At 39.7% G+C, this 13,844-nt stretch overlaps 1 protein-coding gene across 3 annotated transcripts; it reads right to left on the bottom strand.

Annotated features, from left to right (window-relative positions):
* Nucleotides 1-720: 720 nt before the first annotated feature.
* LOC109036640 (cytochrome b5-related protein) lies at nucleotides 721-12,973 on the bottom strand. Of its 3 annotated transcripts, XM_072304508.1 has the most exons (7): nucleotides 12,683-12,973; nucleotides 12,083-12,287; nucleotides 11,298-11,515; nucleotides 10,144-10,538; nucleotides 6,464-6,655; nucleotides 5,334-5,537; nucleotides 721-2,033 (listed from the first exon to the last, which is right to left on the bottom strand). In XM_072304508.1, the coding sequence occupies exons 3-7, from the start codon at nucleotides 11,499-11,501 to the stop codon at nucleotides 1,754-1,756; spliced, it is 1,275 nt and encodes a 424-aa protein (XP_072160609.1). In that variant the 5' UTR covers nucleotides 11,502-11,515; nucleotides 12,083-12,287; nucleotides 12,683-12,973; the 3' UTR covers nucleotides 721-1,753. The 3 variants fall into 3 exon arrangements, with proteins under 3 accessions (XP_072160609.1, XP_018906531.2, XP_018906532.2); XM_019050986.2 differs by lacking the exon at nucleotides 12,083-12,287 and having other exon boundaries at nucleotides 11,298-11,546; XM_019050987.2 differs by lacking the exon at nucleotides 12,083-12,287 and having other exon boundaries at nucleotides 12,683-12,968.
* Between the last annotated feature and the right edge of the window lie 871 nt (nucleotides 12,974-13,844).

Below are 13,844 nucleotides of genomic sequence, written 5' to 3'. Positions count from 1 at the left end.
GTTCCTCTGAAACTTGAGCAAGGGAAAAGACGCGAATTGATGACGGCGCAGAGATACAACAATTCGTGCTTGATGGATGTCCGTGTTGCATTCGCAACATTTTTAGATTTTAATAAAAGTTTATTGATTAATTATTTTTTGTGAGTTATCTCACGTAAATGTTACATGGATTTGACTTCCAAAACCATGGCCAACAACATAGCCTAAAACATTAGCCCTTAAAGCATCAATACAAATAAAACAAACCGAAACAAACACGATAAGAATGGAATGAAAGCAAGGGAAATGTCGCGCGACGATGACGGCGCAGAGATACAACTATTCGTGCTTGATGGATGTCCGTGTTGCGTCTGAAAAATTGAAGGCGCTTTGGCGCGAGGCGCGCACTCGCAATATAGCAATGCTCCGCTTTAAACTGCCAACGAGGTGTCGCTCAGATTCGATAGGATAATTTAAAAAACGAGGCCCGAATACATCTCTCCTTCGGCTATATTGACATTCAGTTTTTTCCCCCTTTTTAAATGTGATTTCCGATTCTTCTAAAAGAATGTACTAAAGCTCGTATATACAATCCGCAGGGTATGTGGCCTCAGCAAACCTCGGGTCAATATGACTCTATACTACTTGAGCATTTAAGGGTTAGGTTAAACAAATGGTAAACAAAAAATATAAATAGGTAAAAAAAACGCTCACTTAAAAACAAATGTCGAAAAGCAAAGATTTTTAGATTTTAATAAAAGTTTATTGATTAAATATTTTTTTGTGAGTTATCTCACGTAAATGTTACATGGATTTGACTTCCAAAAACATGGCCAACAACATGGCCTGAAACATTAGCCCTTAAAGCATCAATACAAATAAGACAAACCAAAACAAACACGATATGGAATAAAAGCAAGGGAAATGTCGCGCGACGATGACGGCGCAGAGATACAACTATTCGTGCTTGATGGATGTCCGTGTTGCGTCCGAAAAATTGAAGGCGCTATGGCGCGAGGCGTGCATTCGCAACGAGAGTCCCAGTGCAGGTACGTTCACGAGATTGTTTCCAGAGGGCGGAGCAATGAACCACTATGGATGGGGTGAGACAATTTTAACTTTGGTCATTTTTAGTGCGCCCATCGCATTATTGCAAAATGTCTATAAGGAAACAAATAGTGTAATGCTTAATTTTGCACTCTGTAAGAACAAAGGTTTGGCTAGATCAATGAAGATTCTCAGGGGTCAACTTATAGAAAACAATCCCCAACCCTACCCACACTCACGAGGGGGGGGGGGGGGGGGGCTATTGGGTAATGGGGAATATGAGGTCAGTGGCGTGGCGCGAATTGCGATATATCGATTGTTATGCCATTTAAACCTATGGAAAAGGATCGATAAACAGGGTGTTCGCAGCGAACACCTTAATAATCGATTCTTTACTATAGGTTTAAATGGCATAACAATCGATACATCGCAATTAACGCCACGCCACTGTCTGGGGTAAGTAGAGGGCCTCCCCGGGAAAATTTAAAAAAACATTTTGAGACCACCTCATCGAAAATTTTTAAACATTTTGTGCATATTGTGACTTTATTAAATTTGTCTCTTCTTTTTTTCTCAATTTGCATTGGGAGCAAAGAAATTTAGATTAAATTTGAAGTCCAAAATTTACGGAGGGGGCAAATGATACTATTTAAAATTCTAGGGGGGGCAGTCGCAGTCCGCAGTCTCCCCTTAATAACTACGTCCATGACTCTGTCTAACAGTCCAATCACTGTGGGGGGATCGTGTTGGGCTTGTTGCGGGCTAGCTGACGAAATTGACCAATTGCCAAATCGAATGTGCTCGTCATTTTGAAGTCGAAACCGAAGTCCTTGCAGGTGTCCATGACGACAGGATACAGATACTTGAGGATGCTGTGGTCCACAGTCGGGAACAGGTGGTGGAGAGTGTGGTCCCCGAAAGCAATCAGAACCAGAGGTAGGATCCCCGTGAACTCCTGTCGATCTCTGGCCGCATCAATTTGCGCCAATCCCCAATCGCGGTCTTGTCTGAAAAATATACATTAGATCAGACTGAAGATTTCCTGTCATAATTTATTTCCTAAGAAAAAAATACTCAACGTCATTTTTTGGAAACTTCCCTGTTTTTTCTTCCGTGCGAGAAGAATATATTCGGCAACTTTAAGCAGTTGTGTTAATTTGCTCTCTGCGGTTAAAATGAAATGAAGGTGGAGATTTGTAAACCCGCAAACAATATATGCGTTTTTGCAGTTTCATTGTCGATATGTGAGTGCCTAAGCACGAGGAGAGGAAACTCAATCCCTGGTAAAAATTGGCAGTAGAATCTGTGTTCCGAAATACCATAGACCTATGGCCGGCTGTAAGATTTCCAATAGCTTCTATAGCCGGCTACACAATTTTTTATAGCCTTTTATAGCCGATGGCGATTAATCAACAGCCTGGCGAAAAAGTGTATGCTAAACGTCACTAATTACGGATGCTAGGACTTAGTGAGTTTTTGGACCACTGTTCTCTTTTTGGGCCGTAGTATCTTGATTTATTTTGCGAGGAAAGCTCCGTGCTTTTGATGGATGCCTGCCATTCCTAATATATTAGAGCGCCTTCAGTTTCGTATGATACTGTGCAATTCCTCTGGTGTGAAATAGTTGCTTCAAGCGCCGTGGCACGCTGTGGTGCGGCAGGCGGGCAGCCAGCGCGAAACGCGCATTGGCGCCTACAAACCTAACAGGGATACTTCACGCGTTGCGCAATGCGTGAAGTATCCCTGTTAGGTTTGTAGGCGCCAGTGCTTCGCCGCTCCGCTTTGTGTGAGGCTCTAATATTTAATCTGGCGGAGTCAGCGTTATTCAACTCATGATTTTGAAATGTTTGCACATCCTGTATGGATTATTCTCGTTTTAATTGATGAAAAAAAATATGTATTAAAGGCAAATATGACGTGTGTTTTGTGAAAATTAAGGTGGTTCCGTATCAAACTTAATGATTTCTAAAGCACACGAATTTCTACACAATTTCTTATAGCCTTTTATGATCGATGGCGAAAAAGCAACAGCCAGGCGATAAAGTGTAAAGACCGGCGATAGGAACTATAGCCCGGCTGCATAACTTTCTATAGCTTCGTATAGCCCGGCCGTATGATTTTCTCCGCATTCTACAGCCAGCTATATGATTTTCTGTAGCCTTCTTTAGCCGGCTATAAGAATTCCTATGGTATTTTGGAACGCAGCTCTTATCGCCAATTTTTACCAGGGATGCACGGAAGCGAATTTTTGTCGAGTCTTGCATTGGAAAATCGATAGATCGAGAAAAATTACGGCTCCTGGTGTGAAAACAATGCATACAATCGTCTGTATGCACCAATTACATGTAATTTTACCAGCCCGTGATGATTAAAAAAAAAAAAAAAAAAAAAAAAAAAAAAGCTGCTGTCAATTTTTAATACCTTAGGGTGAGGTTTCCAACATGCATAATCTTTTTGTATCTTGAGAGGATTTGGATTGCTATAAACAAAATTAAATGGAAAAAAACCCCAAATAGCTGCGTTTGACGGCAGGTAAATTAGTGATCGAATGAGAAGAAGCAGTGCCAGACTTGGAACCGGCTTGAATGCTGCCGCTATTGGGTTCCTTTTACCTACGTAGTTTGCATGAATGTATGACGGTTTGCATGTATTCAAATTTGTAGGCGTTTCGTGACGTAAACTTCGCGAGGTAAATAATTCCAGAAAAATGCTAGGTGAAATGAGGGGAGGTAGCCGCATTTAGTATCGGAGGAATTTTTAACTGCCAGTTTTAAAACAGAATAAGGATACGTGATGTGATTGAAAATCTCCAGAGATGGAGTGTAGCCCCGAAAATACTCTCAAAATGGGGTTTCTGCAGACTAGAGGTTAAAGATATCTTCATCGGATTCCTCAGGATTGATCGAATTTATTCGGAGTTCTCAGTCGTACTTATTCCCAGGAAACAGTCGAAGTACAGATCATTACCTACTTTTGTGTTTGTTCAATCAATTTATTTTCAATGTCCATGAAAATAATCAGCAAGAAGAAGAAGAATTCATTTCTTTCCTTCCTTTTTACCTCATATGTATACTCCTTCGAAATCAGTGAAAGCGAAAATGATCCAATCCAGTAGCTCTGCAATTTGAAAGCTCAAAATTTGATCTCCTTCCGAGTCCCTCGTCTCAAAAGTTAGCCAATTAGATACCTCGAATAGTATGCCCCTTGACCTCAAACGGCGTTTTCCTCCCTTGAATCATTAACCTATTGCCAATTGCCATTGTCTCCTGTACAATTTAGGTTTCCAGAGTTGGATCATTTTCGAAATACAGTCGAACCTCGATAGGTAACTCGAAAACCTCAATAACTCGAAGAAAATGTCCGTTCCCTTCCGCAGAAGGCCAAAATCCTCGATAACTCGAAAAATTTGTTCCGTTAACTCGAAGACATTTGAGGCTCATTTGCACCTCAGTAACTCGAAGGAATCGGCGGTTTTACCTCTATAACTCGAAGGCAACTACCATGTGTCAAATATCGACGGTGAAAGTCGGCAATCACATAACTCGTTTGCGGTGTCTGAAAATCTCCGCCTCTACGTCATTTTTATAAAGGAGAACAAATTGATATTATTTCTTGAAGTTTTTGCAGAAGTTTCTTCTCATTGAGAAGAAAAATCATGACAGTTTTGAAGAATTGCCGTTGAGTAGTTTTCCATTTAAAAAATAAAGTATGACAGGAAGTCTGCGACGTCGCAAACCGAGTTATGTGATTGCCGACTTTCACCGTCGATATGTACCTCAGTAACTCGAAGGAATTGGAGAAAAACCTCTATAACTCGAAGGATGCCAGTGGTGCCAAATAAGCAGGCAAAGAGCATACTTACTACCATTGTCCTACCCCGATCGGACGTGGGGTTAAATATTAGTTCCTACTTTCATTCCCCAATATTCCCTTATTATGATAACGTAAAACAAATAACGGTTTTTTTTTCTAAATTGACCTAGCACCAACCTCGAACCTCGAACCTCGATAACTCGAATTTTTCATCTCCACACCTCGTTAACTCGAAACCTCGATAATCTCGAAACCTCAATAACTCGAATTTTTCATCGCTTCCCTTCAGCTTCGAGTTATCGAGGTTCGACTATAGCTGATTTTGTTCCCTCTCATACCCAGAGGTGATACTGCAAGTTGGCAACATCGTTTTTCCTTCATTAAAATCCATTAAAAATATCGATTTTAGGCGAAGAATCGCGCGGCTCTTATGTATAGATTTAAACGGAGGAAATACACTGGTGCCAACTTTCAAGCATTGTCACTACTTGTACCTTGGTGCGTCACCCTCGTGGAAGAGTTTCGGGTGGTGATGGGCCGAAACGATGTCGATGGCTCCGAAAATGAAACTGCTGACCAAAATTAGCCACGTCCACATGAGAACTCCGGAGAGTATGTAACTGCCGTTAGCAATGCACAGTAAAACAGGGATTATCAAACCCAGCACGTCCGGCCACGTGAAAGTGTTGTGAATGAATCTGGAAAGTATAATTTAAAAATCAACGACGCGCTAGGCATACATGCGTATTATGATGATGCAAGATCCTTAAATTTAATGATACTTATTCGTAACACTGTCTGACCGGAGTGAAAAAATCATAATCTGCGAGCTGATTATTGAAATTGATAGACAAAGTCATATAAATGAATAATGGGGCGATCCAATTGGTTGAAATGGGTGGTGCCCATGATGGACAAACTGTAGGGTTTCTCGTTGGTTGTCATTATTTTTTTACCTATAGTCCTTTGTCCATCGCAACCACTCGCTTCCACCAATAGGATCCCTCCATATCCCTTTTGTCCTCTTTTGCTATAGCTTTGTCTATCAATTTCAATAATCTACCCGCTGGAACGATTAACCCATAGAAACAAGGAATTTTATTTGAGCCAGAACATTTTGTAACGATGAATGTCAGCGTTCAAAACCATTCGGATCGAATCATTGTGTTCATTTTTTTATTTCACACAAGACTCCATAAAAACGATCGTACATTATTATGTATGCACACGGTGACTGATAGGGATAAGATCTACTGGCAAAGAATTTAATACAGAAGTATTATTATTTTAAAAATCCGACTTTTGATTACTTCTGTCCCTGATTCCCTTAGTCTTCGTTCATTTTCATGTGAAACGGCGTAAGTTTCAAATTTGGACTTTGCTTAAAAAAGACACATAAAAGTTCTCCGCCAAAACTTTTACAACTTTCAAGCAGTTATCGATCCATCTTTCGAAAACTTTAGAAACATCGTATTCATCCTACTTGATGACAAACTCAGTTTTTTTTTTGCCTCATTTTACCTCCATCACTTTACCACTGTAAAATTTCGTTTCGTGAACTTCCGCCTTCCCATCAAAAACCGATTTATTGTGAATACGTATTGAAAAAAAAAATATTAATCACCTGTGAACAACTTGCGTGTGAAAAATTGTACCGTGAACTAAAGGCCAGTATATCCATGAGAGGTAACGAACAGCCCAACTCTTTTCCGGGTCAGGAAGATAGTTGAAAAACGGTTCGTACGAAGTGATCTCTAGGTCTTGCAGTGTGTTTGTGAATGGATGGTGACTCAGGACATGAGATATTCTCCAATCCCTGCTCAACATTTAAGAATTATATAAACTATTTTTTAGTCAAGCCTGCGTCTGAGAAGCTCCCCTAATAATATATGCCCCATAAAATGGTTCATCAAAAAAAGGCACAGCGCAAAATAGTCTAATTTCAGTCAAAAGAATTGATCCATTTAGTTTCCACCATTCGATTTGAACGCCCTATACACCGGATTTTAAATTAAGCTAAATTTAGATAGGATGTTGGGTTTATCTGAGAGAAATAAACACCATGCGATTTGCTGAGCGCTAGAGAACGTTGCGCTGTCAAAGCGAATTGAAAAAAGTATATACACATCTTTAGATAGGCAAGGTTATCTTCACTCCCAAATTTCAGAGGAAAAAAAGAGAGAAAAAATGTGTTACGCAGTGAATTGTCAATAACTCCTGATTCGGATAGTTTTTGCTAGCCCAACAGCCTCACATAGACTAATTTAGTGATCACGTCATTCGATATTCGACGTAACAGATGGTTTCATCCAGAACAACCTATTGATATCGATCGTTTTACTGCGCTTTTTTAGAGTGGCAAAAATCAACAGCGGTACATCGAATGTCGTTGTTATTAAGTTAGTCTAACACTGTCAGGTTATAATTTGATTAAATCTCAGACGCAAAGGTCAAAAGAGCAGTTATTGTATCACAAGAGTCACAAGACATGTTTTCCCGTCAAAATTTCACGCAGCACTATTACTCAGTCGACACATTCGAAGTTTCAAAATTCCAGTCATAGCCCTTAGATGCTCAAGACTTTTTTACACGCCGAATGCCGAGTCCCAAATCGGAACAAAGTGACCCGTATTTCAATACATCAATTTTGATACTTCCTGAAGTATTATCTACGGTATTTCTATTTCTTAAAGGCAAGAAATACTTTTTTCTTTGAAATTTTCATCTTTTTGGTGACACACTCGCGCTTTCTCACCATCCTCCTCTTCCGCCATACGTTATTCCCCCAAATATTGTCGAGTCAATTCGACCCGGGTTGGGATCTCTCGGGGTAGTCACAAAAAAAAAAATCATCAACAAGACACAACTCTCCAAAATATTAAATTTTAGATATGCACCCTTCAGCGCGCTTGAGGAACTTCCATTTTTTACTTTCTCGCTCCCCTAGGGTAGAGAGAAAGTATTGTCATCCTCCAAGAAAAAAAGAAAAAAAGTTTTTTTCTTCGAAATGATCAGAGATTTGGACTTACGGGAGCATATTTTGAGCAAACTCAGCCCTTACTTTTCTAAAATTTCAAAAATAAAAGACACCTCAACGCGCGTTGATGACAGCGCAGGGATGCGTGCTTGGTGGATTGTCATCTGCAAAGTTAGGTGCGATAGCGGAATGCGTGAATTCGCAATGCTCCGCTCTGTGCTGCCAATGAGGTTTCGCTCAAATTAAGGAGAAAAGTTAAAAAAAAAGAGGACCGATTACGTCTCTCCTTTCTTCGGCCGTGTTGCTCATATAGCCTTTGCAGCAGCACTTCAAATAAGACAGACAGAGACGAACACAATTCAAACGTAAAGCAAGGGAAAAGACGCGCATTGATGACGGCGCAGAGATACAACTATTCGTGCTTGATGGGTGTCCGTGTAGCATGCGCAAAATTGAAGGCGCGATGTCGCGAAGCGTGAATTCACAGTGCTCCGCTTAATGCTACCAATGAGGTGTCGCTTGGCTTCAATTGAAAAGTTTTAAAAAAAACAAGGCCCGAATACATCCGTCCTATCTTCCGTTGTGTTGACTTTCGATTTTTTTTTCTCTCTTTTTTCAATTTGATATCTGATTAGTTTTTTAGAATGCACTTGTAGACCTATGAAAGCTTGCACGCACCGACCTCATACAACTCGCAGGGTACGTGGCTTTTGCAAGCTTCGGGTCAATATTACTTGGCCTAGTTATCTAAAGGTTAGGTGAAGAATTAGCATTTCTCGTTTTTGAAAAATAGAAAAAAAATATAAAAAATAATAAAATAAAAAAAAATCCCCGCTCTCATGAAAACGAAAGTCGAAACACATAGATTTTTAGACTCTAATTAAAGTTTGATAAAATTGTTTTGCACGAATTATCTCACATGCATGGATTTGACTTCAAAAAATATGTTCGTGCTATGTTTTCGTACATTTTTTTAAGATATCATCCAACAGACTCACGCATCGTTTATTGGTTCCGTAAAAGCATGTAGAAAGTCCGGAGCGACTATATTTTCGAATAGCTCACTGTTCGTGCTCCGCGGTAGATTTGATACTTATACAGCGTTACATTTTTTCTCTCCTCTCTTTCCTCATCTTATTTATTTCCTCTTATTTTAGCACCCTTGTTGCGATAGCGCCTGATACAACCGTTCCTCATATGCCACCCTTAATCCGGCTCACAGTGGATCGAGTCAACAGGAGAGGTCGGACAAATTTGGAAACTTCAAACGCATGTAACTCCGTTTATACGAAACTTTGAGATTCTAAAAGTGGTTCTATTGGTTTTCTCATGAAATTTTCTTTAAGGATCACCCCTTTTCTTCAAGGAGCACCCCTTGGAGTTTAAAATGTGACGAAATAAACATTATAGTTTTTGTCCAAGATTTTAATGTCCGCCCTCTCTAAGTGACTCGATCCAGTGTGCGGCTTTGAGTAGATTTTTCAGATTCCTATTTTGTGAACCATCATTTACGAAAAATATTTTAATTAAAATCATGTACTTATTTTAGTTCAGTAGCTGCTATTTAACAATTAATGAGAACATTCTCGTGTTGTGTTTTCGGTTCACTGGAAGAAAAACACATTGGATCTAGAGTCCAGACTCTTGAAAACATTGACAAGAAAAAATACTCTTGATTCAATCAGATTTTTGCTTACATCAAAAGGAAATCCGCTCAAATTAAGAGGCTTGGTTCTTGATTTAAGCAAAAATCCGATTGAATCAAGAGTACTTTTTCTTGTCGATGTTTTTAAGAGTCTGGACTCTAGATCCAATGTGTTTTTTTTTCCAGTGTTGTTTTGATCTACATATCGATGGTGAAACTACGAGACCACATATCTCGTTTGGGATGCTTAAAAATCTCCGCTCTCATTTTATTTTTAGGAAGGAGGACAAATCCATATCATTTCTTGACATTTTCACAAAGCTTAATTCTTCACATAGAGAGGGGAAAACACGAAAGTTCTCAAGAATTGACGTAGAGTAGTATCTCATCAAAATTAAAGTATGACAGGAGGTCTGCAACGTAGCACATCGATATACATGGTTTGGTAGTTTCACCGTTGATATAAGTAGTCCCTTGTGGCGTTGCATCCAATGACGAGTTTGCCAGAGGCTTGGCGTGCTTCGCGATACATAGATTGATTTGCCATTTAAACCTATGGAAAAGGATCGATAAACAGGGTGTTCGTTACGAGCACATCAATAAATCGATTCTTTACCATAGCTTCAAATGGGTAAATATCGATAGTTGATCATTCACGCCACGCCACTGGTGACGAGCTTACCTGACAGACATGAGACTGAGATTAAAATAATACATCCGCCAGTTATCCTTCTGGTGGAAGAAGTTGTGGCTGCATATGGCAGCAAAAGCGAGGAAGACACCAGAGAGTGCGGCGGTCCTGTAGCTGTACCAATGGGCAGCCATGACGGCCAGGGACAGTGAAGTCAGGACGAGGGAATCCATAATGATTTTCGATTGGATTTTGATGTCCTCTTTAGGGAGGGTCTCCAGTGTCTTGCTCACCCGCTTCTTGAGTGTCCGGTAGAACCCATCGTCGTGGAAAGTGTACGGCGAGTTGCGCGCGGCAGAGGCTTCTCTCGCGAAGTACTTGGGTAGGATCGCCTCCGCTTTGCCGCCCAAGTGGTGGGATTCGAATGACTCGGTGCAGTCAGTGCCCTGTCGATATGAGTTGACAAAATTCACGATGAATAATCTTTGATAAGATCAAGCAACTTTTTTATTTTTTGTCTTAAAAAATCTTCAAAGGACCACAGCAGGCTGATTGCTGAAATTGGTAGACAAAGCGATAGACAAAGAATACTACAGAGTAATGGAGGGATCCTATTGGTGGAAACGGGTGGGTGCAATGGGCAAAGGAGGTAAGCAATAGACTAACCAACGACGACCCACGGAAGACCTGGTAGTTTGTCCATCATTTCCTCCCTTAGTCTACAGGAACCACCCGTTTAAACCAATAGGATCGCTCCATACTCCCAATGTCTTCTTTGTCTGTGGGTTTGTCTATCAATTTTAACAATTAGACCGCTGGACAGGATGACAATTGCACTGCAGGATGATCCAAATCACGGCTTTTTTCCGGATTATATAAGCAGGCGGATTATTGAAAATGTGTTTGTCGTATTTTTATGTGCCCCCCAAAAAATTCGACCATCAAAAAGTTGCGTTTCCTGGACAAAAAAATATTCCATTTAATTAAAAAACAACTTCGGTCATGTTTCATAATTCCAGGTCAACGAAGCTGTCCGAAAATTTCCCTGAATTTCCTTTGCGCTGCTAATAAAATTCAGTAAAATTTTCAAACAGATTCAACCGACAATTCTCTGTAAAAAAATAGAATGGCGGCGGAAATATTTGTCGCATGGTGCTTGAGATACTTTGGTCAGAAGGTGACGAATTAATGACTTTAGGGTTCACCTTGGTTATCTCCAGCCACTGAGCTCCACCTGGATGTTTCTCCATGAACCCATGAAGATCGTATAATTTATCGTGGATGCGCCAAAGCCCCTCTGCCCCATCGTCAGTCTGTTTGTCATGGAGCCAATTTTCTGTCGAAATTAAATTCCTCTTCCTGTAAGACGGGTGTTTCAGCTCTGGCCAGCTTCTCTCGAAAGGAGGCATATTTGGGAGACTTCCTAAACCAAAATCCCTACCATTAGCCGGAGTCTAATTATTAAAGTAAAAAAACACAAGTGAGCCTGAGAAAAAATTCTTTCGAAGAGGAATCTGAGCAATTTTGAGACGCCGCGCCGGAGTGCAACAACCTTAATCTCCTCGAAGTTAAAGGTGCAATCCTTGAGACTGCAGCAGGCACGTAGCCAGGATTTTATTCGGTGGGGGGAGGGTGAGGGGGGGTCTGCTCCCCTCCAAATAAAGCGGTTCGGGGTCCTTCTTCAAACATTTTTTGAAAAATAAGACCCTTTTTTGCTTTCGGGAGGGGGCTCGAGCCCTGACACCCCCCCCCCCCCCCCCTACTACGTGCTGGAAGGAGGCCGTTTTCAAAAAGTGAATGATTATCGACAGCCGAGTGAATTCACAACATAACGATTTTAGGTGCAAAGATTACATCATATCTCATCGTAATTTTCTAGAAGAAAAACATGCAAATTATGATGCATGGACCTGGATTAAATGGATAAGATCGAGTCTGCAAAATGACCTTAATAATTCAATCGGCAAAGGAACGAGAATGTATAACTCACAACACCGTATGATAAGAAGCTATCAAATTGATAAACGATTTCTGTCAATAAACAATGCACTGCTATGTCCGTAGTATTAAACCATCTTTATTTTGAAATGCTTGTGATTGACGCATATCAGGAAACACGATCAGAATTTTCGACCACTCCCAGAGTTTGTGGATTTTCCCCCGAAAAATATGATGCAGTCAAGCGAAAGAGTGCCCTATGGTGGAAAATCAAATCATTAAGTACAACTGAAAAACGGTATTAAGTGAAAAATATCTAGGTACCAATTTTTAGTATTTGGTGATAAACATACTTACAATTTTTAAATTTGCAAAATGTTATGTTTCATTGTTATCTTATTATAACTAGGGGGGGGGGGGGGGCTCTTGATATGTGGCATGGTCCCAATAATTATGAGACTCTCTTGTACGAATTTTTTAAAATAAAATAAAAATAAATTCGTCCAGTTAAAAATTTTAGACCAGTCAATAACATTAAAGAAGTCGGTACTAGCATAAGATTAAGAACATTCCAAACCTCGTGGCTGATAAGCGAGAGTGCGTTGAAGTATGAAAGCTGCTCTATCTAATCAGTTATGAAGAGAAAACTTACCTCCCGTGAGAAAAGAACTATGCCCGGCCTCAAACAGAACAGTTTCGCCCCGATGATCGCAAAATTCTGACAAAATTTCACCAATTACCTTTGAGACACTAAAACAACCTCACAACGCGCAATGCAATTCTGTTTTTTGTAAAGGGTGATGTTTGAAAATGTCTTATCACTTTTTAACTCGTTTGATACGACCTGCTGGATTATCTTTTTAAGTTTTGTGTAAAACGCTTTCAGCGATAAGGTCTGACTGCCATTTTCTACTTCATAACGACAATCCAAAACTGTCCTCAGTGAAGTAAGTGTATAAATAAATTATGATATGTCTTTAGACGAAATTTCCTACAGCTATTCATGAAGATTTTTTTGTAAGATTTTTGTCAGAATGGACTTTTTGCGAGATGGGTGTCCCATGAGAAAATTGCACCAATCACATTGACCTATATGGGAACACGATAGAATAAAAACCATAATATGGGTTAGCAAGGTCATACATTAAAAAAGGCAGGACGTTCCGAACCGTGAAATATTTTGTATTATATTCGAAAAATATATATTTTTTTACTTCATAAATAACAACAAGTCCAACAATATCACAGCCTACTTAGAGATAACCGCCAAATAATAAAAAAAAGAACAAAATCAATAGATGGGTCACGGTCACTCATACAAATTATCACAAAAGGATGCGCACTATTAAAGCACTATATACTCGTGCCACGGTTAAATAAGTACATAAATCGAGTCTTTCGTTGATTGTGTATTTATGATCTTGGGTTTTATCAGCACGCCTTCATCGATGTCACCGATTTAATTCTCTTGATTTCCTTTCTCACTAAAAACAAAGCTTAAGGAAATAGTGACTCTCTGTGCGAATCACCCCTCAATTCAAGAATCATTAAATTACATTTTTCACAACATGTCTGTAAACCTCGTCACTTACAGAACTAACAATTTATGGCATCTATTATTTAAATTCATTTTCTTCCCTGTCATTAGAAGTTGTAGATATAAGCACCACAATATACACGTTTTTTCATAAAATGCTTTTTGGCTCCTTTCGACAAAAATAGATCCACTGAAAATTTGCCTCCGTGAACTAAGAGCTAGGACAATTATTCTATAAATCACTCAACTAGAAATGTCAATACTAAAAATGTTCTTA

This window comes from Bemisia tabaci, chromosome 1 (assembly GCF_918797505.1).
Source record: "Bemisia tabaci chromosome 1, PGI_BMITA_v3".
NCBI lineage: Eukaryota > Metazoa > Arthropoda > Insecta > Hemiptera > Aleyrodidae > Bemisia > Bemisia tabaci.
The sequence above is the reverse complement of the archived record's forward strand: the minus strand, read 5'-3'. Positions and strand labels throughout refer to the sequence as shown.

Excerpts from the sequence above, each read along its gene's own strand:
- LOC109036640 (XM_072304508.1), bottom strand. The coding sequence starts at position 11,501 with ATGCCTCCTTTCGAGAGAAGCTGGCCAGAGCTGAAACACCCGTCTTAC. Across the intron at positions 6,656-10,143 it reads CTCAGTCTCATGTCTGTCAG|GGATTGGAGAATATCTCATG; the intron begins GTAAGCTCGTCA and ends AATGTTGAGCAG. Across the intron at positions 5,538-6,463 it reads CACACGCAAGTTGTTCACAG|ATTCATTCACAACACTTTCA; the intron begins GTGATTAATATT and ends TATACTTTCCAG.